Source organism: Phodopus roborovskii, unplaced genomic scaffold (genome assembly GCF_943737965.1).
Source record: "Phodopus roborovskii unplaced genomic scaffold, PHOROB, whole genome shotgun sequence".
Taxonomy (NCBI): domain Eukaryota; kingdom Metazoa; phylum Chordata; class Mammalia; order Rodentia; family Cricetidae; genus Phodopus; species Phodopus roborovskii.
The window spans coordinates 39,231,287-39,259,101 of NW_026126480.1; the positions used below are offsets into that span (position 1 = coordinate 39,231,287).

General features: G+C 47.9%; 1 protein-coding gene across 1 annotated transcript in view; it reads left to right on the top strand.

Moving 5' to 3' along the window:
- The first annotated feature begins 882 nt into the window (after positions 1–882).
- Htra1 (HtrA serine peptidase 1) overlaps positions 883–27,815 on the top strand; it is a 50,955-nt gene continuing 24,022 nt past the window's right edge. Inside the window, exons 1-3 of the mRNA XM_051193170.1 lie at positions 883–1,446; positions 27,007–27,106; positions 27,519–27,723. Coding sequence (XP_051049127.1) covers positions 975–1,446; positions 27,007–27,106; positions 27,519–27,723 — 777 coding nt within the window. The 5' untranslated portion in view covers positions 883–974. The remainder of the gene's footprint in view (positions 1,447–27,006; positions 27,107–27,518; positions 27,724–27,815) is intronic.

A 27,815-nucleotide genomic window follows, 5' to 3' on the forward strand; every position in this document is an offset into this window, starting at 1 on the left:
TGTGTGTGTGTGTGTAGCAAGGGGGCAGGCAACTCAGGTGGTACATGCGCAAACAGCTCAATTCTCTGATCCTCCAATACAAGACTAGCCAATGAATGCACCAGGCACAGAGATCCCCTTCCAGAGTCGCAGTTGCTCTTCTCTGTCCCAAAGAAGTCACATGAGAGATCTAAGACGAATATTATGTTTGAGATAGGGACCCGGTTGATTTGCCCAGGGTTGGGACTGCAGGGACTGGACACTTCTGTATAGTAAAGACACATTCCCTGACAACTCAGGGTGAAAAAACAATTACAAACAGTACAAAATCAGGCAGCAGCTGCACGCTCCTGGCGAGCCTTCCAGGTACCAACCCCAGATACCCACGCGTGCGCTTCGCTGGGCACGAACACCACCGAAAACGACTTTTTAAAAAAGCATCAGGAAGAATTACGCTGTCAATTGCCTCTGCTTTTTGCTTTTCTCACTTGAAACTAGGTCTGGGCGCTGGGTTTCTGCCAGCCCCACTGAAGCTGCCTTCCCACGGTGGGGTCAGATTCACGGCCACAGTCCCCTATGCTAGGCACTGGTCCATTCCAGTTGTGGCTCAGGTCTATGTGACCGCCCTCCGTGCTGGACGACCTGCGGGAACTTTCCCAGGCGATCGCGCGGGACTGGGCAGTTTTCTCATTTTTGATTATTATTCTGGTTTTAAGGTCGTTAATCTCTGAAGAAAAAGGAACCTAGATTGGGAAACTGAGCCTGGCCGCAGGGCGGAGTTGTGCGCTGCCCCGCCTCGTCCCCGCGGGCGGTCCCCGATCGGGCCCCCCTCCCAAGAGCCATGCCCGTCCCCCTGGCGCTTCGTCATCGCCGCTAGGCCAATGGGCTGGGCCGCACGGCCGCTCGCACTCACACCCGCTGTCCCCAAGACCCCGGCACGCCGTCCCTAGCAGGGTTCTTCGGCCCTCGTCCAGTCCGCAGCCGTCGGAGTCGCCATGCTGTCCCCACGCACAGCGCTCCTCTCTCTATTGCTGTTGCTGTTGGCGGCGCCCTCCTTGGCGCTGCCGTCCGGGACCGGTCGCTCGGCCTCAGCTGCCACCGTCTGCCCGGAACGTTGCGATCCCACACGCTGCGCCCCACCGCCCACGGACTGTGAGGGCGGCCGCGTCCGGGACGCGTGCGGCTGCTGCGAGGTGTGCGGTGCGACTGAGGGCGCAGCATGCGGCCTGCAGGAGGGTCCCTGCGGCGAGGGGCTGCAGTGCGTGGTGCCCTTCGGGGTGCCCGCCTCGGCCACAGTACGACGGCGCGCCCAGGCCGGCTTGTGCGTGTGTGCCAGCAGCGAGCCGGTGTGCGGCAGCGACGCCAAGACTTACACCAACTTGTGCCAGCTGCGCGCCGCCAGCCGCCGCTCCGAGAAGCTTCGCCAGCCGCCGGTCATCGTCCTGCAGCGCGGCGCCTGTGGCCAAGGTACCCGCCCCACCCTACGCTGCACTCCTGAGTGGCTCCCTACCCTCGCCATCCCAACGCGACCTGTCCGGGCCGAGGGCAACAAAGAACTGTGTGGTGTTCTGGGTATCCAGTCGGTGGGGGAGAGGGACGGGACTCGGGGTGGCTGTGTTCCATGGGCTTCCTCGGACCCAATTTCTGAGCCCAACATCGGGTCGTTCCGTGCAACTCCGAGCAGGTGTTGTGCGCTTTGGTCCCCCAGCCCCTTTCCAGGGTGACCCCGCCACATAGCACCGGGAAGAGCCACACAGCACCGGGATCTTGGCATGCTGATACACATGGCCTTGGGACCATAATAACTCCTGCCTGTCGCCTCCCCTTCCTGCTCCCTTTCTTCTTGGAATTAGCCAGGCAGTATTTTTCTCGTAGATTCTCTTAGTGAAAACTTTCAGTTTGGAGAGATGGGAAGAAGGAACAGCGCTTCCTAAGTCAGCATGCGCTTTCCTCACCTGGTCTCCTAAGCAAAAACCCACTTAGTACCACGGCCCTCTTGCTTCTATTGATTCGAGTTAACTTTACAAAAAGAAACCCCACAACTCGTCCTTTGGTTCTTTTGAATGATCTCAACCAGGTGCTGAAACACTAAATTTGCCGAGGTGTGGAGGAGAGGCCCGCTAGGGATGAGGAAAAATACCCCCCCCCACTCCCCTCCTTATGCGACCTTTCTGTACCAACAAGAGCTGGAGTGGCAGGGAGCTGGTGATGGGGTGAAGGAAGTTGGGGAGGTGCCCATCTCCCTGCTGGCCCTTCCAGAGAAATGCTTTAGTTAAATTCAGAGATACCCTGCGGAAAAACAGTTAAGTTCAGACTGGCCACTCCAGTGGTGTGGGGACCAGCCAGCTGGGCTCGGTAGTGTACTTGGCTTCAGTTACAGGGCTCCTGCCCAAACCTAGCACCTCCCTCAGGGCATGTGGTGGGGAGGCTAGGAAAGCACAGGACAAAGGGATTGATCTAGATTTTTCTTTATAGGAATATGGTCCCATATGACCACTTTGGATTTGGCAAAGTTTAACTCACATGGATAGGAAGGTGTTAAGAGTGATGTAGGAAGAGGTATTTATATTTTTACCACTGGAGCACAGGGCTGCTGAACCTCAGGCCCAGGAAACTCAGCCTTATTAGAGAGGAGAGTTTTCCCAGAGAGGGCTGATCCTGACGGCTTCCTAACCCACATGGTGAGGAGACAAACCAGCTAAGCCCCAGTGCATGTGACAAACGAGTTATCCTTCCACTCTATTTGGTCTCACAGCCTCTGGAGGAGGAAGCTTCCCTCGTAATTGTCTTATACAAAGTGGCACTGAGGTTGAATAACTCATCCAAGGCCACTCAGCTGGAACTTGGACCCAACAGGCAGCTTCATAAATATCAGGCCAGAGCTTGAACCCAAGGCTGTAGGGAAAGGTTTTCCGGTGGGCTGGAACGGCCATCTCACCCTGGGGAGAAGTGCCGGGACAAGGCAGCCGCTGAGTGGATACTTCTTTGGGGTAGAGACTAGCTTGCTGTTGCTGGAGACAATTAGAGATGTTCAGAGGGAGCCCAGAGTAGTGTCTCAGAGCCCCCTGGGGAGGAAGATGTGTCGCGAAAGCTGATGTTCCTGAATAGTTTTCGAACAGGTGCTGCTCAGAGGAAGGCTGTTGTCCTAACCTAGAGGAGGCGTGCAGAAGGTAGACGTCTGGGCTACTTCTGCCAGAATCTGACTGTGTGGCCAGGATGTTAAAAGAGCACATTTTGGTGAAAAACAAGGTGGCTGTTACTGTTTGTAGCGTCACTTCACGGGGCCCTGAGTTACTGACACCATGTGGGGCTGAGTCAGTGAAGGTCTGGAGTTAGCAGAGACCAAATACTTGGCTGGTTGAGCTGCCCTGGGGAGACAGACCCCTCACTGGCCCAGGTCCCCAATGTGGAGACAGCCAGGGAAGAATTGAGATTGGTGGCTCTGGAAGGGAGTGTAGAGCTGGAGTCAGCCATCCCTCCTACTTTTGTAAATACTTGTTCTGTGTTGTGTGACATACTATGTGTGCCTACCCGGTATTTAGGTGTGGGTGGATGGATAGAAAGATAGGAGATGCTTGGCACACGCAGCTGACCCATAGCTTTGCTTTGCCTTTACTCCCCATCCAAGCCCTAGGAGTCAGTCACCTTCACTTGGCTCTATGCCAACTCCAGCTTTTAGCAGCTGATGCTCAGGGCAGCTAGCTCACTTGACATCACAGCTGAATATGGAGAATTGGCTGCCTGCTCCAGGGTGAGGGGTAGATGACTATAGTAGCTGGGTAGACACAGGCCTTTTCTGAGAAGTACCACTAAGTAGAAGATGAGGGGAAGTTCTCTGAGAACACATTGAAGTCAGAGAGGTTCTCAGGTAGGATCTAGGCAGAAAGCTCAGGAGACGGCGGGAATGTGGAGGAAGGAGATGTCCCAGGCATTGCTTTGGGAGTCATGGTAGCCCGTTGGATGGAGAAAATGCCACCATGCCCAAATGAAACTTTTGTCTGTAAGTCGGTTAATGAAAACGTTGAGAACATCTCTTGTTTTGGAAATAAAGACAAATTATCAGTGCTGTGGGGGTTTGTCTGAAAAGCACCCAAGCGAGCAGAAGACAAGGGTCTGCTATTACTGACTGGGAAAGTGCAAAAAGGAAGTGAGAGTAAATGGGTTTGCTGGTTCACACCTGTGATCCCAGCAAGAGTTCCAAGGGTTCAAGGCCAGTTTTGGGCAACAGACCATGTCAAATTAAAAGATAAAAAGTTTCGATCAATACAGGGTAGCAGCAACAAGGATGTCCTATAATTCACACTTCTGTACCAGGCATCTGTTTACCAAATCTCTGGTCCTCCTAACAGGCCTGTGTTGTGATTCTCCTGGTACAGCTGACTATCACACAGCAGCACCTTCCGCCCATGCATGGATCCGGAGTCCATTCATACACAACACTCTGTGCCGTTCATGGAGCAACGGAGATTATAAACCAGATCCAGCTAAGTAGCAGCTAATAGCTGAAGTAAACAATGCTCCAGATGGCCATGGCTGTGGGACAGTGAGGGTTGGATTTCTCCTTTAGCGGTCACAGGAGTCAGGGCAAGGTGGCCTTCAGTTACTGGCCAAGGAGAAGCACAGAGCAGAAGGGGTTGTGGTAAAGATGGGGCTCCAAGCCAGAGTTCCAGACTGTAAACCATTCTTGAGCAGGAAAGGCCATTCCAAAAGACCAACCACGGTATGAGGTGCTGCACATGTCTGCTAAAGAGCCAGGAAAAAGATTTCCCACATAGGAGAAGCCTAGTCCATCCATTCCTCATGCTGTACACCCCAAGAAAGCCTTCCCTATCCAAGGTATCCCAAAGGAACAAGCTTAGAGGTTGGTTTCCAAGCCTCGGGTGGGGACAAAGAAGGGCTGGAGGGAGTGCAGGGGCAGCGAGAAGTTTTCAGACCTCCTGACCTCACGCCAGAGCCTCTGAAGGCTGAGGCTGCAGAACAGAACTCTTGGAGGCATGAATGGACTATTTGTAAAACTGACTTTATGTAGGTGGCTCTTTTATGTGAGCCTTGAGCAGGTTGTCACTGTGGGCTTTAGTGCCTGGCCTTGCTGGACCACGGAGATACAAGACATAGCACAAAGTCCCTGCCTGGCAGAGCTCACAGTTAACACAGTCATTACCAGAGGCTGTGTCCTTCTGTCTAGTACAAGTTCACTAGAATCATGTCTGCTGTTGGCAGTTGGATGTACCTTTTGTCACTTGAAAATATTCATACAGGGCGGGGACTAGGCTTTGTCTCAAGGCAGGGTTGGTAGAAAGAGTGAGTGGGGTTCTGCCACCTGAGCTGTCTTCCTAGCCTTTATACAGCTTTTCTCATGGGCTGGTGTCTTCCCTTATTTCCCCAATGGTTTGCTAAAGTGTTAAACAGCAAGACTTGGTAAAATTAGTAAGTTAACTGGATCAAAAGCCAGGCATTTGGTTTACTTTATCCCATCCCAGGGAGCAATAAATAGATTGCCTTGGAACTTAACCACCATTGGTCAGGGATGGTGGGGCTGTGAGCTGGCTGGCTGGCTGCCTCAGCACAGCGGGCTGAATTCTGAGTTGGTTTGGAGCTGGATGATGCTGGATGGATTTCGTGTCTTGGATTCAGACATCAGACTTTCCATGAGCTTACATTTCTCATGGACAAATAGCTCTGGCCCCGCTTGCTGTGAGGGAATGGTCACGCTTGGCCTTGAGGAAGCCTTGAGGAGAGACCCCAGGCACTGGCTTGTGTAGGTCTAGACCTGACTAGTACTAATCAGAACCAGACCCCTCTGGCTCTCAGGACTGCAGCAATGAAGGGCCTGTACCTGTGGCTTCTGAGGTCCTTTTTAGTTAGAATGATCTATGTATGGGTCTTCTAAGGAACTTGGTTCATGAGGAGATTGTGGTCCTGCATCTGTTTCAAAGGATGCTAAGAGATGCTTTTTGTTTTCCCTTAAATTACAATGGGACACAGCCAGGGGGTGGCACTGGATGGTGGCCCCCATCCTGTGCTTAGCCACCTTCATGTCAGCGTTCTGCCAGCTTATGAATGATTCTGGGAGACCATGGGAGTCACGTGGCCACTACAGAAAACCAATGCCAGAGAGTCTTTGCTCCTTCTCTGAGACTTTGAGCCTTGCTTCTTGGTCTGTGAGGTTGAGAGTTCCACTGAGCTATTTCTTCTGTTTTCCCATCTTGCTTCCAAACAGAGGAACTGAGGAGGGTAGTAGACGTTCTAAATGCTTTCTCTAAAGGCTCTCAGAAATGGCTGGAAAGTCTGTGTGATTTGGTCCTGTGTCTAGAACCACAGGGCAACATTAACCATCGCTGCATGCTTCAGAAGCAGACATAAGTGGTAATGGAGAGGGGTGTGTACAAATGGCGCTAGGAGGGGGGTGCCAGCCGAATCCAGCTTTCAGAATCAATTCATCCAGTGCATTTACTGAGCAACTACTGTATACCAAATCAAGGGAATGAGAGGTCAGATCCAGTTGAGCAGCTTATATGACCTCTGACTGTGGGCTAGGCTGCTTTCTGAGCTTTCTGGGATATGTGACTTGTGTCCTCACCAGTAAAACAATAATGGGAATAAGATTGTTTGGAGCAATTAGCATAGGAGGACATGGTTTCATGAAGTGTTTAGCATCATCTGGTACCCTTCTAGATAGAACTCTGTCCTGTCAGCTGTAATGATAACCACTGACATCATCACTGAAGCTCTCATGAGGTAGTCAGCTCAGAGGTAAAGTCTAGAATGTCCTTGTCCCATGGGACACTTTGGGTTGGTGAGTGGGTGGGTTAGGAAGGATACACAGAGAAGGGGTGATAGGAGCATGTGTCCTGAGGCTGACGTGGAGTTTACTAGATTGGGAAGGTTCTCGGGGCCAAAGGAGTCTAGTGCCATTTTCCCATATCCTCTGATGGTCCCAGTCATTACCTAATCACTGATCTTCTGAAAAGTATGTGGCTTTCTTTGAAATAAGAGCTGCATGTGTGGGACACCTGGGAGTGTGTGTGTGTGTGTGTGTGTGTGTGTGCGTGTGTGTGTGTGTGCGTGTGTGTGCTGAGATCAGCAATCAGCAGTCAATCCTCAATCATGCTCCACCCTGTATTTCAAGATAGTTTCTTACTGAATCTAGAGCGCATAGATTCAGCTAGATTGTCTGGCCAGGGAGCCCCATAGGCTTTTTCACCTGGGTGCAGTAGATGGAGCTGGGAACTCATGCTTGTGCCTCAGTTTACTGACCTGGACATTTCCCCAGCCCTTAAGACATTATCTTTTACACATTTTTATATTTGCCCTTCATGGAGCTGGTGACATGCAAGACATGACAGTTAATTGGCATGACAGTTGATCGACTCCAGGTCTTTCTTGAATCTGGCCTGGTTTTGTTTTTATGTTCTTGCAATTCCTCATAGGGGGAAATTTGTTATTTCTTTAGAAAAGAGGGAAAAAAAAAAACCCAGTTTGGGAGTTTACAAATGCCCTATTATTTTGATTACTAGGACTATTTGTTGACTTAGCATGTTTCCTGAATGGTCCTGTACAGCATAGCTTGACAGCAACTGCTCCCTAGCCATAGGACAGTCACATCTGTGCACTGAATTCTCTGAGGGCCAGTTGTCGTGGTTGGAATTTCTGATAATTCCCAATTTGAATAACCCATGTCTTCATGAGTCAGAGCCTTGTGCAATGTTTCAGACCTCAGGAACGTCTTCTCCCCTGGTTGTGCAATGAGCTCTCTAGAAGGAGATGCTAGGCTGCCTGTGCAGTGAGCTGTGTTTGTCCCGGCGTGGATGAGATGTCAAATTCCCTTTTCCACAGCACAGTCTTGGGCAAGATGCTACCTGATCATCCTGCACCGTAGCATCTCACACCTTGTGACTTAAGATGAGTTCTCTCTTTGGTGCCTATACTCAAAGTGGGAGTCATCATTGTGTGGACAGATGGACACAGAGTACAGCCATTTGGGGTTGCCTCAGTAGATGGCAGCCAGCAGAGATGGGGGAAGGAGGACTCATCCAACAGTTACAGCTGCTTTTTCACACACGCAGTGAGCTACCTGGAAGTGAAGCGGTATATTCTTGGGTCAGGCTGGGGGAAATGTCACCAAACCATGGTGACCTAAAAAGTGACCACTACTGTTCTAACTGTGTAGCAGGCCTTGTCTTGTTCCTTCATGGACACACAGGATGATAATGGCATTAAACTCTGCTACCTAGCTGAGGACATAGAAGAGGTTCCAAGAGGTTTCACTCCCCCAGAGCCACCCAGGAAGGAGGACTTTGAACTTGGCTTCGCTTCACTATCAAACTGTTTGGGGGGGACTTCCTTGACTCAAGTGTTGTTTAGAAGCATGCTGATTAATCTTCAAATATTTGGAGTCTTTTCCAGCCTCTTCCCTGTTAGGATTTCCTAGTTTAGTCCCATTGTGGTCTGAGAACATGCTTTATGAATTCAGCTTGTTTGAGCTCACTCGAGTGTGTTTTCTGGCCTTGACTGTGGTCAGTCTTGGTAACTGCTCCACATGGGCTCTAGAAGAGCATGCCTTCAGCTGTTGTTGGCTGGAATCTTCCAGCTAGATCTTCCAGATACTTCCAGATTGGCAGTGCTGTTCAGGTCAACTAGACACTGATTTTGAACCTCTGCTGGCAGGGTCTGAAAGAGGGATGGATGCTGAAGTGCCCTTAGCTGCAGTCACTATTCTGGGACTCCATTTTAGAAAACTGGCTCTCCTGAGGCCCCACCCCCACCCCTGGATGAGTTACTGACTCTGTATGTACTGTTTCCTGATGTGTTACACCAGGACAAAAATACTGCCTGGGGTATCAACAGGCTATTGTGAGGTCAGATTAACTGAGGAGATGGTGAGAAGGCTTTGTCAGTCAGGAATATAAATGATTGATAGTTATCTGGGCTGCTAGGCAGCAGTTCCAGACTATTCCAGATCTCTTGCTAGGAAAACAAAACAAAACAAAACAAACAAAAAATACCAAGATGAGGCAGAAAAGATGGAGCAGTAAGGTGTATGCCATTGGGCCTCTTCTGGTCATGGTCATTGTCAGGAAATACCCGAGACTGGGTACTTTACAAAGAACAGAAGTTTATTCTGCTCACTTTTCTGGAGGTTCAGGCATATGCTTGTCTCTGATAGAGATGTCATGGTGGGCGGCACTATAATGGTGGGAGTGTGTGAACTGGAGAGATCATTAGACAATATGGAAGTCAGGGAGAGACCAACAAAGGCCAAGTTTGTTTTATCATAACAATGGACTTGTAAGAACTAACCTGCCAGAGAAATGAAAGGGTGGGCTAGAGAGATGGCTCAGCGGTTGGGAGCACTGGCTGCTATTCCAGAGGACCCAGGTTCAATTCCCAGCATCCATATGGCATCTTACAGCTGTCCATAACACTAGTTCCAGGGGATCTAATGTGCTTACACAGACACACATACAGGCCAAACACCAATTCACACACACACACACACATACACACACACACACACACACACACCAAAACCAAACCAAACCAAAAACCTAACCAGGGACCCAGGAGAACTGCCTTAATATCCTCGAAGGGAGGGCCAGATTCCCAGTCATCTACTTGTCCTGCCGCTTGAATGTCCCACCCCCTAACCATCGTACAGGAGACATGTTCAAACCACAGCAGCTCATCATCCCCACCATGGGGATGTCCTGTACTTTCCCCTCACATCTCTAACCACACCAGCTCCTCATTTTCATGTTGCCTTGGCTGTTGTGGACCAAGACACTGCCTTTTGGAGGTACCAGCAGCTGGCCAAAGCCACCAACTGATTGTAGGGAAGACAGTCTCTCACAGCATGAACTGGAGCAGAAAGGTGCTATGGACCCTTATGGACCCTATAATCCAGTTCTTCACTTTATAGATGGGGAAAGAGAGGCACCTAAAGGAAACTAGATTTTCCCGAGCTGTGTTAGACTTGCTAGAGTCAGAGCCTGAGTCCTGGCAGCCCTAATGACCTAGGTTCTGCATGTCCTCAGTAGGTCAATTAAAGTCACAATTAATAGTGAAAAGCAGAATTAAAATATTTAATATAGCTGCATTGGAATGAGAGACAAACTAACCAAGTGAAAAGTTTATCTGTGGGAGTTCAGACATGAGGTTATATTTAATAGAGGTTAAGAAGCAGACAGCTTAAGCAGTCCAGGTCATGGTGTGGCCCCACCCATCACTGACCCATCATTGTATCAGCTCCAGTCTTTTCTGCAGGATGCTCTGACATGTCAGAATTGCAGACAAGTTCCTCCTCTGTCTGGCACCAGGCTTTTCCCCTCTCCATCTTCCAGCATGAGATTCCTGGGGAAATTCCAATTTGTTGGGCACCATTGTTTCAATAGACTGATGGGGACACAAGAGTCTCTCTCTCTCTCTCTCCTTCTCCTTCTCCTTCTCCTCCTCCTCCTCCTTCTTCTTTTTCTTCTTCTTCCTCTCCTTCTTCTTCTTTTGGTTTTTCAAGACAGGGTTTCTCTGTGGCTTTAGAGGCTGTCCTAGAACTAGCTCTGTAGACCAGGTTGGCCTTGAACTCATAGAGATCCACCTGCCTCTGCCTCTGCCTCCTGAGTGTTGGTATTAAAGGCATGCACTACCACCGTCTGGCAAGAGTTTCTTTAAAATATCTTTGTATCTGGGGCTGGAAAGATGGCTCAGCAGTTCTTGCTGAAGACCCAAGTTGGGTTCTCATTATTCTGGGTGACTCAGGACTGCCTGTGGTTCTAGTCCGACACCCTCTTCTGGCCCTCACATGCACAAACCCACACATTACACACATAATTAAAAATTAAAAAAAAATCTTTCACAAAGAATGTGTTCATCCCTATCACAATGCTGCCTGCCTGTGTGCTTGTGGGTTGCTGATGCTATGAAGTGATCTTAGTGATCTCCTTCGACAGGAGCTGTGTTAAGTGTTTGGAGGAGGTCAGGTTCCACATGGAGGATTTCCCCTGAGGCCTGAGAAATAGTGGGTGTTTTCACTTAGACTCCCTTTTCAAACTGTCACTGAAGAGGTTTTTTTTTCTCTCTCCTTAAAAAGACCGGTATGGTAACTGGCTTCTCCCCTGAAGCATTTACAGGCTCTTGGATGCTAATTACAGTGCCCGTGCCTCAGGGACAAAGCTGTGTAAATGTTAGAGTGAATGAATCAGGGCTGAACAGCCTCAGTGTCTTACTTAACCTGTGGTTTGAGCTTCTTGAGGATGAGCCTGCCTTCCCCTCCACAGACATTGTCTTTGCTCCATATCCTTCAGCCTTCTGTGGGAATCCATCTGTATACACATCTGATGATGACCCATTGTACTCTATCAGCTTTTGAAAATCAGTAGCATAAGGACATCAAAATACACAAGGAAAGAAATTCATGTTCACCTTCATTCACCAAGGAGTACAAGCTTGATCCCCTCTTCCCCTCAGGGGTGGTGGTGGTTAACACTTCCAGGTGGATGCTTCATGTTCTTCCATGTTTTCCTGCCTTAAATACCCCCCCCCCCCAAGACAGGGTCTCTCTGTGGCTTTGGAGCCTGTCCTGGAACTAGCTCTTGTAGACAAGGCTGGTGTCTAACTCAGAGAGATCTGTCTGCCTCTGCCTCCCGAGTGCTGGGATTAAGGGCCTGGGCCACCATCTTCCCTTCTTTTAGGATACGCAGTAATAAATACGGGAGCCAGAGAGGAGGGGATCGGTGTGCTGTAGCCCATCCCGTTTATTGTCAAACTCTCCCAAAGGGTTACTACAGCATTTTGTCACAAGTGATGGAATTTCTTTCTTTCTTTTCTTCTTCTTTTTTTAAAATGCGTGTTGGGGGAGAGTATGAATGTATGTGTCTGGGGGTGCATGTTTGCCCACCTATTTGTGGTAGTTCAGAATCTAGGAGTCAGCCTCAGAGGTCACTCCTTGGTGCTGTCTACCTTGTTTTTTTTGGAGACTTGGGTCTCATTGTCCTGGAGCTTGCCATGTAGGCTAGACTGGCTGGTGAGTGAGCCCCAGGGTTTCACTTGTTTGAGCACCTGGTGCTGGGATTGCAAGCACCTACCACCACCCCAGGCTTCTTGTGGCTCCTGGGGATTGAACTCAGGTCCTCTGTGCTTGTGTGGCTAGCACTTCACTGCCTGAGCTATCTTCCCAGCCCATTTATGGAATGTCAGCCTCTCAAGTCACTGAAAGTCAACAAGAAATTCCCTCGAAGGAAATCCTTCATGATAAATGGCATATGTTGGTTCAAGGCCGGCGATGCTGCTCAGTCGGCAGTACCTTCGAGTTCATCTCTTATAAGGGGAAGCAGGGTTTGGGGTGCAAGGAGCATTTTATAAATTTGGATTTACCTGGGATAGGTGAATTGTGATCATAGACCATCTAGGCTGAAAGGGCTTGTGACTGTCACATCAGTCATCTGGTTCATCTCTTGTTTTTTTGGTCGAGGAGCCTGGGACAAGGGAGGGGATACAAAGGTCTAAGGTCATTAGCCCGGTATTTGGCAGAGAATGTGAGTCACCAGACACTCAGGGCTCACTACATGGAACCTTCCAGATGTGGATTAAGGCTAGACTGTTTCTGGTTTGAAAAAAATCAAAGAATGTATTTATTCAGATGTTTTGGACACATGTAGGAGTGTAATGTGAGCCACATAAATTCAGTTTTCTAGTTTGAGAGTTCTATTAAAAAAGAAATTGAAAACAGGACATTATTAGCTTTAATTTTAATGACAACATTTTCAAGACATAATTCACATACAGGGATTTTGTATGTCCTTAGAACTGTGGCTTTATCATCTCTAATTCCAGAACTGTTGGGGTGTTCTGTGTAGGGTCGGTTGAAGAAAGAAGTCACTCCAAGATAAAATTTTAAGGCCTATATGTCAGCAGGAAGATCCAGCCTTTGTGATGAGTTAAACCCTGAACAGCTGTACAAAGTCATGCTTATTGATTGTTACACAAAGTTGATTTTTGGATAAAGTATTTCCTCATACCAAGGTCCCTAATCTAATCTATATGTCTCTCTAACGGAGAGCATCACATGCCCTCATGACTTTAGTCCTTTATTGTGCATCAATTGCAGTACACAATTCAAGAGCCTCAGGTGTGCCAGAGCCGCCTTGTGACCAAAGTCATGGGATGGCTGCAACGCCCCATCAGTAAAACAATTCTACAAATCACAGAAAGCCATCACTGTTTTCCACAAAGATTCATTCCTGTTTGCTGCAATGATTCTTCAAGGTCAAAGTAGTCTAGAAAACCACTATTCATTCTAATGTCCACCCTAGATACAGCGACTCTGCTAAATTCCTACAACACTGAGCATTCTCATCATCTGGGAAAATGAGCACAGCAGTCATTAGCAGTTACCCTGTATGTTCCTTTGCCTGGCTCTAGCCAGCACCAGCTGGTCCGCTGGGACTGGCCTCTGTCAGTTGGCATCATGTTATGATTTTATGACTGAAAAGAAAAAAAAATCTTCCCATTGTGTGATTATGGGAAGCCATCTCTTCCTGCTGGGGACAAATAATCCCAATCCTGAAAGTCTAAACTGCTCAGGCAGTAATGTTTCCTGATTATTTGGGAGGAGGCTGGTACCCAAACCACAGGAAGCCAGAATTATAAGGTTGAGAATTCCACATTCTAAGATCAGGAGATGTGCCTTTCAGATTTATTAGGTTATCAAACTTTCTTTGTAGCTATCAGAAAGCTGTCAGAAATGGTCTAACCTCTTTGTTCACCTGACAGACAAGGTAACTGAGGCCTAGAAAGAGGAATTGCCTTGTTTCCTGACCCAGACCCCCCTTTCCACTTCTTGCTTGAGACATTATTTCATTCTGATGTACGGTCCAGGTTTTTAAGTGCCACTTGATGTTCGATTTGTCCACAGGAACAGCAGCTCATGGGCAAGTGGGCATCGGTGCTTCTCTGGCCTCTTGATTTCTCATCTCTTGGCTCCAGCCCTGCTCTTGCCTCTAGAGGAGCAGCCTCTGGGCCCACCTCCCAGCCTTGCCCTGGAGGTTGGAGTTTCAGGAACTGAATAGCCAAGCAGCCCTAGACAAAACAACTAGAGGAATCACAGCAGGAAGAAGGCTCAGTCGAGAAATCTGTGAAGGTCAGGACTGGAGCCAGATGCTTATCAGGGGAAAGTGGATGGAGGTGGCATGGAGTGAGCTGGCAGCTGTGTCCCTGCAGTTGATAATAGACACACATCGGGTATTCAGAGATGTCTGAAAAAGACAATCAACCACAAGCATTCACCACAGGCATGCAAACAAGGTTCCTATCATTTTCTTTTTTCTTGCCCTTGAGACTGAAAAATAATTTTTCAACAAACGTGTCATTCAACGTCAATACATGCTTCTGTAAAAGGCACCTTTTCCCAGGAAAGCCAAAGCTACAGAATTAGGTCGAGCTTGTGAGTCACAGCACAGATAAGAGGCTGCAGGCCAGCTGGCCAGGTGCCCCCAGTTGGGTCCCCATGTGGTCAGTTGAGGGTGACAGCAGCCTAAGATGTGTTTGGATGACCCAGACCCCTTGGCTTCACCTGCTGTGAGTGTCTGGACACCTGGCATTGCAGCTTTGTCCCGGTCCCTGCAGGCAGTCTCTTGCACCATCCCTAGCCATCACAGCCCGAGGTCTGGCATAGGGCAAGTTTTTCCCACGTGGAGCCGTCTGGGAGACTGTACCGGAAAGAGGGGCTGCCAAAGCTTGGAAGTGCCAGTGTGGGCTGGAAATCAAGGCCAGGCTCTCTGGCCCCGCCTCTTCTTCCTTCTTTATTCATTAGGAGGAAAGAAAGAGGTCACAGGAAACTCTCGGGAATTTTATGCAAAAGACAGGAGCAGAGTCCACCTTTTTTGGGGGGGGAGGGGGCGAGGAGGCAGGGCAGGGTCTCATGTATCCAGGTTGTCCTTGAATTCCCTATTCAAGGATGGCCTTGAATCTTTGAGCCTCCTGTTTCCATGTCCTGAGTGTTAGGGTTACAGATCTCCCCTATTGGGGATTGGACCCAGGGCTTTGTACATACTAGATACTGTCAACTGAGCCGCATCCCTAGTGCCCTGATCTTTAATCATGAGAAATAACCGAATCAGGCATGGTTGCACACGTATGTCACCCTAGTATTCGGGAGGCAGTGGCAAGAGCATTGCCACAAATTCAGCCTGGACTGCATAGAGAGACCTGGACTGCTTCCCCTCACTTCTCACACCCCAACAGGAAAAAGAATGGTTCAGTGGACAAAATACTCACCACATAAACTTCACACTTGGGACACCAAAGGCTGTCGTGTCTTTACTGTTTCCTTCTTGTCCCGGTCTGCGGGCGGTGCCCGAGGATGGCACAGGGTTTTGTCTTCAGGTTAATCTCAGACCTCCGCTGGTTGTCCCTGCTGCTGCCCAGCCTCTGCCCTTTGTGCACCTTTTCTCCGCCAGGGCTCCCCTCCCCCCTCCTCTTGCCTGTGTCCGTCCCAAGCTCAACACCCTGGGATTTACAGTCACAGCTCCATTCAGCAAAGGGGGTCTGGGCTCCTGGAATGTTCAAGGTCTTCCTTCTGTTTCCACTGCCTTCTCACCTCAGCCCTGCAGCCCTGCTGACTGCTGCTGACACTGGAATTTAACCGCCTGGGATGTACAGAACACAGCATCCAGACTGAGTGTGGGGTCTTTGCTCTGATTGCTGGGTTATACTCCTCTTAGTCTTATTTTTCTTACCTCCAGGCACATCTTCCCACAACAGGAGGCCTCACTTTATACCTCGTGGAGTCTGCAGATTTCCCTGACCCTCTCAGAGCAAGCAGTCCAAGTTCACTGTCAGAGGAGGAGCTCTGCAAGTTTCCCTTAGGCCCTCGCCTGCCTCTTTCCTTGGAGCTTTCCAACCTCCCTCCTCACTCAGCTCATCTGAACTTTTGCCCTTGGCCTCCCAGGCCATTCTCCAATTCAGCAAGAACTCTCACAAAGGGAGCTTTTCTTGGGGACAAATCATGTGTTCCCCTCCAAGATTGTATAGCAGGATGCTCTCCATCTGACCCTCTCCCTGATTTTCCAGAACACCCCTCCCCAGCTGTGGGTTCTAGTCCTGTCTGAACATGCTACCCATATATGCCTGGGTCTCAGCTTCCTGTATTTCCAACATGACCAGGAAAGTCCCAAGGTGTGAACTTGGTGTGCTGGGGAAGGATAGCCCAGGTGCTTTCTTCTTCCTTCCGGTGACTGGCTGGTTCCAGCAGTTGGTGCTAGCTGATTTGATCTGGCAGGTTGCTCCTTTTTGCTGCTTTGCTGTGTCTCATCCCCAGCAGAGATATGCATTGAGCAGTATCGTGCTTGCGGGGCAAGCCTAAAGTCCTGAGCCTACTCTCACTCAGCACCTGTATAAAAAAGCCAGGCAGGGTGTCATGTGCTTGTAATCCCAGCACTGGGGAGGTAGAGATGGGATAGGCCAGACAACCTAGCAAAATCCACAAGCTCCAGGTCCCAGTGAGAGATGCCATCTCAAAAACAAACAAGGTGGTAGTTGTTCTGAAGGATAACGTCCGTGGCTTGCCTCCACACACATGTACATGTGTGCATCATCCGTGCCTTACCTCTAGCCTCCATGCATATGTACACATGTGGGGAGAGAGAGTGAGCAGACAGTTAGTTCATGAGAGCTTTGGTTTGAGCTGGGAGTGCAGGGGGCTTGGCTAAAGTTGCACCCCAGTCCCCAGCTGCCCTGCTCTGCCCTGGACTCAGCACAGATGCTGCCCGTTGAGTGGAGCAAGTGGGAACACTTGCAGATGGGCTCCTGGAGCGGGGTTTGGTTTTCTCCTGGGCCTACACTGACTTAGGAGCTAGCACTTTGCAGTTACATGTTACGGGCTGACCTAAATATCAAACACTACATGGGGCTCTGGGACAGCCTAGAGATGAAGAAGAGGACACGCTCAGTTTGTACCCACTTGGCTATAGTTTCTAAGCGGGGGCATCTTCTGCATTTAAGATTTGCTGGCATTTGAAGGCTGCGGCCCCAGAAGCTGGACCTCACATGGCGACTGTTGACTGTGGGAAGGTGATGGTGACAGCTGAGGAGTGTGTCCTACCCCTTCACACACTGGACCTTTCCCAAAGATCACTCCTAGTTTCCTCCACACCCGCAGGGTGCTTGCTGTATTTGCCTGTGCTATTTATAATTGCTGTGCCAGTGGGAGAACACTTACTTGTGTCTGGGAGCTTGGGGAAGATTTTTCTTCCAGACTCCTGGGCGGGACTTCAGGCTCACAGCGGCCAGGGCTCCGGGAGGCAATCTCCTAGATAATAGCTTCTGGGCCTCAGGTGGTCAAGGCAAGGGATCACAGTGGTCAAGGCCCTTCCAGTGAGAATTGACACATTCCTTGCCTTGAAGTGATTTGTATTGCTTGGCCAGGCCTACATGGCAGAAGGAAGCCATTCTGAATTTGAAATGCCAGGGAGGAAGATGCGTTTTCCTGTCATGGGCCCTGTCCAGCCCCTTTCACCCCCTTGGCATCCTGCTGAGCAGGCCCTGATGCGGCCCTTGTGTATTTTTATCTTTCTTCACATCTCTCCTTTTCTTGGGTCCTGGTTTCTGTCACAAGTGACCCACATCTCTTTTTTTGTAGTCTTTCAGCTATGACTTCAGGTCTCACCACCTGTGCTAGTATTTGGAGTTGAAGAAATTAGGGGTGGGGGGAGAAATTGATTTGAGAGCTAGGAGGGACCATAGAGGCCACCCAGGAGAACCTCTCACTGTGAAGTAGAGGAGCTCCAGCCTGTGGTTACATAGATTACCTCTGCCTGTGTGTACACTGTACATTGTAGATCACCACAGACAAGGAAGACTCCTTGTCTCCTAGCAGGTGGATGCTGTGTGAGCCCCTAAAGATGGTCAGTGCCCCCAGCAGGTATGAGCCCCTGCAGATGGTCAGTGGGCTCCTTGGCTCCATAGAGTAGGACCATGTGCCTCTAGCAGCTCTAGCATGGCTTTAAATGTCAGATGAACTTGAAGTGTTGACAGACTAGCTTCTTCAGGCACAGACACATCTAGTCACACAGGGTCCTGTAGCTACACTCAGAAGGATCCCACCTGTTATAATGCCCTGCAGTCACTGCCTTGAGATTCTTAATCTTCTGAACAAAAGCTTCCTTTTCATTTTGCCCTGGGCCCTGCAGATGATGTAGCCAGGGCTGAATGTAGGACAGTACATTAAAATGCCAAGGATTCGATCAATCTGTACTTGCAACTGATTTGAATGAATTTGGGGAACAGGCTGTTCCCTGGGAATAAAGGAGGATTCATTTCTTCTCCCTCGAACACACTGTGTTCTGTTTTCCAAATTAGCTGTACTTATCAACTCTGCAGAGGAATTAGATGGTGGGATTGTTCTTGCTGGAAGCGAAGGTTGGACTGTTGGACTTGCATCCTGGCTCTGATCTTTCAGTTTGGAAGTGTGAATCGGGTTCCCACAGTGGTGTGGGCTGTAAGGGGCTGAGAGAGCTGGGACTGAGAAGGGAGGCTACAAACACAGAACACAGATCAAGCTGGGAGCCGCTGGCATGGCTCAGTCTCCTGCTCTGCTGCTCACCAGCTCTGAGGCTTTTTTGGGGGGAGGTGGGGAGCAGGTGTGGGGCCAGCACAGGCTGGCCTGGAACTTGATAGGCAGTCAAGAATGACCTTGGACTTCTGATCTTCCTCTCCTCCTCTGCATTCAGGGATTACAGGAGTGGTTCCAGGATTAGGGGTGATGCCTGGACCACTGTGTAGTACCAGGGACCCCAAACCCATGGCTTCCTGCCTACTAGGCAAACCCTTTTTTTAAAAAAGATTTATTTATTATATTCACAGTATTCTACCTGTATGTATGCTGGCAATCTCATTACAGATGGTTGTGAGCCACCATATGGTTGCTAGGTATTGAACTCAGGACCTGGAAGAACAGCTAGGACTCTTATCCTCTGCACCATCTCTCCAACCCCCTAGGCCAACATTCATTAGTTGAGCTACATTCTCAATCCAGTTTTGGGGCTTGAAGCAACACACTCCCTTCTGTATAGATTCAGGCATAAGAGTCACCCTGAAGGCTTTGAGGGAAAACTAGAGGAAACATCTGTGTCTAGCATTGTGCTTAAGCACACATAGTCTCATTGGCTAGTATTGCCTAGTATATTACTGCCAATATTGAAATTTGACTAGCTGTAGGGAAGAATACAGTATTTCAGGCAGGAAGCTAAATGGGTGTGAGTACAGGGTGGGGGGGGGGAGGGTGGAGCTGGAGTGGAGTACTGTGTTTTGGGGACTGGGAGGAAGGGAACTAAAATTCTTAGAAGATTCCAAAGCACAGGAAGAGCCACTTGGAGTTGTTGCCAGGCACTGGCCCCGGTGTTAGCTAAGCAAGATCTAGCTGATGATAGCAGAGACCTTGGCTTTGGGCAGTAGTGCTCTCTGTATGGTATGTCACTTAGGATAGCTACTGTGTGACAGAAGGACAGAGCCTGTGACAGCTCTGTTAGTTTTTTTGTCACTGTGACAAAATACTTGACAGAGTGGTTTTTGTTCTGTTGTTTTTTTTAGACAAGATCTTAGGGATCTCAAGCTACTGTTGAACTCAGTATCGTAGCCAAGGATGGCTTTGAGTTTCTGGTCCTCCTGCCTGCCTGGAGTGCTAGCAGCTACTGCACTGGTAACCAGGGCTTTCCTTCATGTTAGGCAAGCAGTCTGCACACTGAGTTACATCTCCAATGCCAAGAGGACAGATTTATGGCTAACTGGCTCCGTTTCAGTGGGCTTGTGAGACACTTGCAGGAGCTGGTGGCGGGAGAGTCTGCTCATCTCATGCCAGCTGAGAAGGGCTTGAGGGTGGTGGGTTGGGGAGAGGGGGAGATGGAGGGAGGAGGAAAGGAAAGATCTGGAGACCAAAAGATGTGCCCAGTGATCTTTGAATCAGGTCCCATCTCCTGCTACCTCACCACATAATTACTTCTTCAGTGGGTTAGCCCACAGGTGAAGTCAAAGTCTTTCTGTGATTGGATTCATCACCATTTGGAGACCAAGTTCCCAACATATGAGCCTTGAGTGGGGGACACTTCATGTCCAACCCATAATGCTCTAGCAACCATAGCAGATTAACTGTTTTACCTCTGCGAGTTTCCCACATGTTAATGCTTTGCTGTAGCCCTCACCTTGGGGGCACGCCTGGGCCCCTCCTCGTACATGGGGCCCTATTTGGGAGACTTATATTGTGTGTCATCTCGGCTCTCCATCTTTCACACTGGATGTAGGGATTCAGTGGTATTGGAGGTTCCCAAACTTTCCTGCCTTATGACAATCTCAGTGTATCTGAGCTGTGTGTGTTCCTCTCTTTCTTCCTGGAAGACAGTAGTGCTACAGTAAATTTTTTCATGGCATTCCCAGACCAAAAGGATACCAGAGAGTTCCATTTGCAAAGCTGTGATAGCTAAATAACTTATGTGTGTCCTTACAGCGTACTAGTCATTCACAATTAACACATTTCCTGTGGATGGGATGTATGTGGGATGTATGCATCTCTTGGTGACATAGCTTCAGGATCCAATAGAGTTAGCTGAGGGAGTTTCACTTGGGGGATCGCTAATCAGATTGCTCTGTGGGGCAATTTTTTGATTGTTAATTGATACAGGAGGGCCCAGGCCACTGTGGACAGTACCATTCCTAGGCAAGGGGCCCTGGACTGTGAAAGGAAAACTGGGTGGAAACTAGGGAGAGCGTGCCAATACATAGTGGTCTTCCTCCATGGTTTTTGCTGGAGTTCCTGCCCTGATTTCCCTGAATGATGGATTTTAATTGTAAGATGAAATAAACCATTTTCTCCTCGAGTTGCTTTTGGTTGTGGAATTTATCACAACCACAGGAAAAACAAATGAGACTAGTGCCCCTTGACCTTTCTGGTATTCCAGTCAGTACTGCATCCATTATTTCCAACATTGAGTGATTTTCCTGTGGCCTCACCTTGTGGGGGTAGGGGATAACCCAAGGAATGTGGTGACACCTAGTTTTGAAACTGAACAACCTGGATTCACTTACAAGATGTCCACTAGGTACCGGCTATCACCAGGACTGGGAAGTATCCCATGGGTTTGCTGTATGCTCTGGGGTGCCTTGGAACAGACATTGAGAATCATGGTGTTGAGAGCATCATGACTTTGTTCTCTCTAACTCCGTTCTCATCTTTCATGGTGTGTCTGCCTGAGGAGTGAAAGAAACCTAAAACACATGTCTACTGTGTGTATATTGTCCTGAGAGATACTAAAAAACAAACAAAAAAGCCTTGTCTGCCTGTGATTTTTTTTCATTTTTACTGCAACCAGTTTTCTTAAATATGGTCATGTATGATGTCAGATAGTCAGCTTTGTGTTTGTGTTGTCTGGCTATCAATCATCTATCGTCAATTTATTTACCTTTTTTTTTTTTTTTCTTAGAGAAGTAGCCAAGTGGGCCAAGGGCTGCTGAGGCTGAGTATGAGCTTGAAGTCCTAACACCCAGCTGCTACCTCTAGAGTGGTTGGGATTACAGGCTCTGTTCACTCCACCATCCCATTTTAGGCAGTACTAAGGATGAAACCCAAAGCCTCTGCTGTGTTAGTCCTGCCTTCTACCAACTGAGCTACATTTCTGTCATGATGTCAGTTATCTATCATCTGTCATCTATCATCGATATTCCCCCCACTGTGTGTGTATATACTTTTCTTATATGCGTATACTATATATAGTTATATGCAATATATATGTATATATATTTTCTTTTCTTTCTTTTTTCTTTCTTTTCTTTCCTTTTCTTTTTTTTTTTGTTTTGTTTGTTATTTTTTTTGAGACGGGGTTTCTCTGTATTGCTTTGGAGCCTGTCACAGAACTAGCTCTGTAGACCAGGCTGGCCTGGAACTCACAGAGATCCGCCTGCCTTTGCCTCCCAAGTGCTGGGATTAAAGGCATGCACCACCAACTTAATTACTTTTCTTACATACACAGAGGAAACTTCTGTTTGTACTGACCATGTGTAGGCTTTCACCTCGTGAAAATTCCTTGTATAACAACAATTTACATGACATTTACACCATATCAGCTATAGTTAGATATCTAGAGCCCACTTACCATGCATGGGAGGATGTGTAAGTTGTATGAAACATACCATGTCGTTTATTTAAAGAACATAGCATCTGCTGAGGATCTCAGAATCCATTCCCCATTGTGCTGAAGTTCAGGTTGCTGAACTTGGGGTCCTGTTGTTTCAGTAAGCATTCTGCAGTGGATATGGAAACTTCTCTAACCGTGTGTTTCTCTCCTTCCTCACAGAAGGAAGTTGTTGAAAATAGTTCATACTTCCTGCTCCCCACCCCCAAAACCCCAGGAAACTAAAAGAAAAAGGACAAGTGTTGTGGTGGTGCACACCTCTAATCCCAGCTCTCCAAAGATAGAGGCAGGCATAGCTCTGTGAGTTTGAGACCAGTCTGCTATACACAATGAGTTCCAGGACAACCAGGGCTATGAAGAAAGACTTTGTGTCAAAAATATAAAGAAATAAATAAAAGAAAGTGGTTAATACATACTGTCTGTAAACCCCCAGAGACGATGAAGTGCTGTGCCTAATAGTTTATAAAGGAGAGAGACGGGTCATTTGCTTTCTTGGGATTGAATCCTGGCAGCCATGAGCTCATAAAGCTATAAGAAATTGTTGGCTGTACTTAATGGGCCATTTGTTGTGTTAAAATCAGTAACACTAAATATTTATTAGCTAAGTGGAAAGATTTATCTCTGTAAATTGCTGTGACTCATCTTTCCGCTTGCTAATCCTGGTTATTTAGAATTTTCTGTTTAAAAATGAAGTACTATTGTAAGTCATCCAGTTTTTCCTTCCTGAGGGCCACTGTGTATATTATTGGCCTTTACTGTCTACATACATTTTAGAAATAGCTTATCAGTTTCTACCAAACTCCTGAGATTTTCTGTGGGAAGTGAGTTTTAATCTGTACATCCACCTGCGGAGAATTGGAAATGTAGCCACACCGAATCTTCAAACTGCAAGCCTGGCATTTCTCTGCATTTAATTAGGTCTTATTTAATTTGTTTTGACACTATTTTAGAACATTCAGTGGGTAGTTCTTGGATAACCTTTGTTAAATATTTCCCAAAGTATTTTAATTCTTTTGATGTCATTATGGTATTTTAAAGTTATTTGTTGCAATTATTTATTGCTAGATATGCAAAATCTAATGAATTTTGCATATTGATCTTTTTTGCCTATGGCACTGAAACTCACTTATCCTGGCATATTATTCCTAAGACTTTTTTAGAGGGACCATCATGTCATTTGCAAATGAATTTTTTATGTTTTCTTTTCCAAACTCCATGCCTTTTATTGTCCTTTCTTGCATCATTGTGGGTGGGCCATCACTACAAGCATCCAGTCCCAGCTTTCTGTATAGCCATGGAACAATTAGGAAGGGCCATCCTCCCTCCTTGTGACTTCTAGGCTAAGGGATCAATGCAGAAAGGGTGTGGGGTCATGCACTTCAGGGTGTGCTGAAGTTGCTGCCTTTTGGTGGGTCCCTCCATTGGGGAGGAGTGCCCACCTGGGCTGGGTGAGATCATGTAGGGCCTAACCGCTGGCCCTCTTCCACAAAATAGTGGGGTAACTGTGTGAGGTGGGAAACAGGCACAGGCTGTGATCACAGGTTACCTTTCAGACCAGTGCAGGACCACTCGAGCCTCCCTCCTATCCCTGTTACTTCTCTGATGTGCAGTGTTCACATCTGCCCAGAGGCCTTCTGAACAGCCATTCTCTTCTTAGGCTGTATTCTGGAGCACTTCCTGGTCAGGGTTCATATGTTCGCACTCTGTGAAGCAAACACTGAGCTCTGTGCTCTTATCTTCACAATTTTTTCCTTTTCTTTTCTTTTCTTTTCTTTTTTTTTTTTTTCTGACAAGGGACCAAGCTTAGGGGCGTAGAATCTAGTGATGTGACTGAGATCATGCACTAGTGAGTTGACACGGGATGTGTCTCTGTAGGCCGCGAATATGTTTTATTACCATTAGTTAATAAGGAAGCTGATTTGGCCAATAGCCAGGTAGAATAGAGCCAGGTGGGAAATCCAAGCAAAGATACAAGGAAAAAGAAGGCGGGGTGAGGGAGATGCCATCTAGCTGCCAAAGGAGACAGATGTCTATGGTAAGCTATGGGCCTTGTAGTAATACATAGATTAATAAAAATGGGTTGATTTAAGTTGTAAGGCTAGTTAATAACAAGCCTGAGCTAATAGGCTGAACAGTTTGTAATTAATATTAAGCCTCTGAGAGATTATTTAGAAGTGGCTGTGGGACCGGGCAAAAGACAGAGAAACTTCAGCTACATTGGGAACGGTGCCCAGAGCCATCAATGACCATTAGAGGGCAGAGCTAGTGGTTGGCACCCTTCCCTTGATGAGGGGTCTAGATGCAGCAGCCTTCAGCCCTCTGCATTCCCTGGGAGGGCAAATTTTGGCAGAGCCAACCTGACTTCACCTATGGGGGGAGGAGAGGGGTTGTGTCTATCTGGGTTGACCATTTCACAAGGAGGACAGAGGGCTGTAGTGGCGATCGGAGCAGCAGAGCAGACAGATGGAGGGAGCACCAACATTTGCTCTCTCCAGTTAAATGAGAGCAGAATGGGCCCCAACCACTCTGCTTTGTATGTGAAGATGCTCTGAAGCTGTAGGTACAGAAGACATGCTCCTCGTCTCCTTGTCATTTTGTCTGCCTTTGAGCCATTAGTGGGTCCCCCTGTGTTTAGCTGCTTCCGTTTAGTTTCTATGTGGATGTCTACCAAGTGACAGCAATGGAAATCGGCAGCTGGATTGCCACTGTCTATCTTCTCTCTCTCTGTTCCTTCTACCGGAGAGCCCTGTATCCATTCCTAGAGCCACATGCTCTTTGTCTTGATGCCTCTTGCCAGGCTGAGTGTTCTGATAGGGGATCTAACCATAAGGAGCAAACCGCACACATACACAACTCATCCTAGTGGCAATGGTCCCACTTTACTGGTGAGAAAATTGAGGCTGTCCTGTGGACTTAGGAGGAGTCTCAGGCCTTCATGTGGCTAGGCTAGATCTTTCTTGCGGCTTGTCTGGTAGACAGACCTTGGAACCACTTTCCTTACCTGCTTCTCATTTGAGCCTGAAAAAAAAATCCCATATTTATGTTGGCAGATCATTTTATACCTAATGCTGCACATCAGAAAGGAGACTCGAGTTAATTATCCTTCAAGGCAGGAGTCTCACAGCTGTGCTTCTGGTAGTTTCAGAATACCACGTGCCCTCTGGTTGCTGGCCAGCTGGAGTTAAACCTCCACTTGGTCCTTGCCCAGGAAGCTGGTCCCAGGAAGCCCAGATGCACTTGTTTACAGCTGTCTCTTCATGATGCTTGCCAGACTCTGTGTTCAGAAGGAATGTGAATGTTCTACTCCCATAGTTCCATCTTTTATTTCAGGGATGCACCAATTAATCACAACTACCTAGAAACCAGGGAGAGGAACCATGGTGATTTAAATAAGGACCCCCCATTCCCCATAGGCATTTTAGCACTTGGTTCCTAGTTGGTGGTGCTGCTTAGGAAGGTCTTAGTGGTACAGCCTTGCTGGAGGAAGGACGTCACTGCGGGTAGGCTTTGACATTAAAAGCCTCTCGCCATTTCCCATTTTCTCTCTCTGGTTTGTGCTTGTGATTGAGGATGTGAGCTCTAGGTTTCCTGTTCCTGCCACCTCCTCCATGGCGGGCTCTTTTTCTGTTGTTGTTTTGCTTTGCTTTTTGAGACAGGGTTTCTCTGTGTGACAATCGTGGCTGTCTTGGAACTCAGTCTGAAGACCAGGGTGGCTTCAAATTCACAGAGATCCTTCTGTCTCTGCCTCCAGAGTGCTGGGATTAAAGGTGTGCGCTGCCACCACCCAACCCACGATGGGCTCTTGTCTCCCTGGAATGAATGTAAGCCTTCATAAAGGGTTCCTTCTATAAGCTGCCTTCGTCATGGAGTCTTAATCACAGCTACAGAAAGTAGCGGATGCAGAAGCAGACCTGTGTGATGCCACTGTGGAAGTGGAAACCATGAAGCTGGGGGAGCTTCCCAGATTTCCCTGCTGTTTGTGTTCATTATTAAGACCATTTGGTATCTATGGAGGAAACCTTGCCTCAGTTCCCCCAAATATAATATGGTAACAATACTTATTTTCAAAGTCTGTAAGGAAGTAGAGAGTTAAAAGGCTTTGGAGGCAGACAAAGATGTTGCTGTCATGCATTTTTCAAATTAGTTTATCTCCCTAGAAGTTGTAGTCCTTTTCCTGAACCAGAGAACATCACATCGTGGGAAGAGAGATTGGATTCCTTGGCTGTATTAAGCAGCTTAGGGAGGGGAACCAGGCTGAGGGGGAGCAAGAGAGGACTAGAGGCCTCTTTGTTTATGGAGGCACCCTTCCAGCACAGGAAGCTGGTCCCTGCATGTCCCTTTGCCCAGTTATGTCCAGTTGGAGTACTGAGGGTGTTAGTGGAGCAGGAATAATCTACAGATGCCCTGGAACTTCTCAGGGAGCCTGGGGACATGCAGCTGTGGTGGGTCACAGGAGGACTGGGAAGGTTCCAGGTCTTAGCCCAGAGACTAGGGAATGATTGTTTCCCTTCCACAGAGGGTGTGTGTGTGAGAGAGATGTTTACATACAGACATGTATATGTGTGCATATGCTTATGTGTATGATTATACAAATGTGTATGTGTAAATGTTCATGTGTTTATGATTATGCAAATGTGTGTGTGCATATATAAGTTCTGTATGTGTGAGTGTAGACATATGTGTGGAAGTGCATGCATGTGCATGAGTTCGTGTACCTGAGTGAGTATGCATGTATGTATGTATATGTGTGTTGATTCTTCAATGCATTTTGGCTCCCTCTAACCTATCCATATCTTGTTCCAGGCCCCAGCACAGGCCCAGCCTCACTAAACTGTCTCATCTTTGCTTTTTTTCTCAGGGCAGGAAGACCCCAACAGTTTGCGCCATAAATACAACTTTATTGCTGACGTGGTGGAGAAGATCGCTCCTGCTGTGGTTCACATCGAACTCTATCGCAAGTAAAGGATGCCTTCCTTTTCCCGTAATGTCTGAAGCTTTCACTAATAAATGACAGAGCTATTTTTGGAGCACATTAAAGTGTCAGGAATGTCACTGGATAGATTCCTATATTATGATAGAGTCCTCTGCCTTAGGAAAATTTCCCTACTTCAATCTATAATCTTGGCCCTTCTTTTAATAACTTCTAGCTGTGAAGAGATTCCCAGGGAATATTTTCTAAGTGGAATTTTTGGTGCATTCCAAAAAGTAGCTTAATATTATTTTTAAAACATTAAACACTTGCTAGATGTGTGTGGGTTGCTTTTGGGGAATCATTTCCGTGTGTGTGTGTGTGTGTGTGTGTGTGTGTGTGTGTGTGTGTGTGTGTGTGTGTGTTTTGAGGTGTTCAGGCTCAGCTAATATCTGTTTCAGGCTTCCTTTTTCCAAGAGGGAGGTACCGGTGGCTAGTGGGTCTGGATTCATCGTGTCTGAAGATGGACTGATTGTGACAAATGCTCATGTGGTGACCAACAAAAACCGGGTCAAGGTTGAACTGAAGAATGGAGCAACCTATGAAGCCAAGATCAAGGATGTGGATGAAAAGGCAGACATCGCACTTATCAAAATTGACCATCAGGTGAGAAGCTCCTGAGGCCGGAGTGCCTCCCCAGCCTGCAGAACCCAGCTCAGATGCCAGGCCTGCAGAGGGTGAGGGCACTAGGTTCTCTG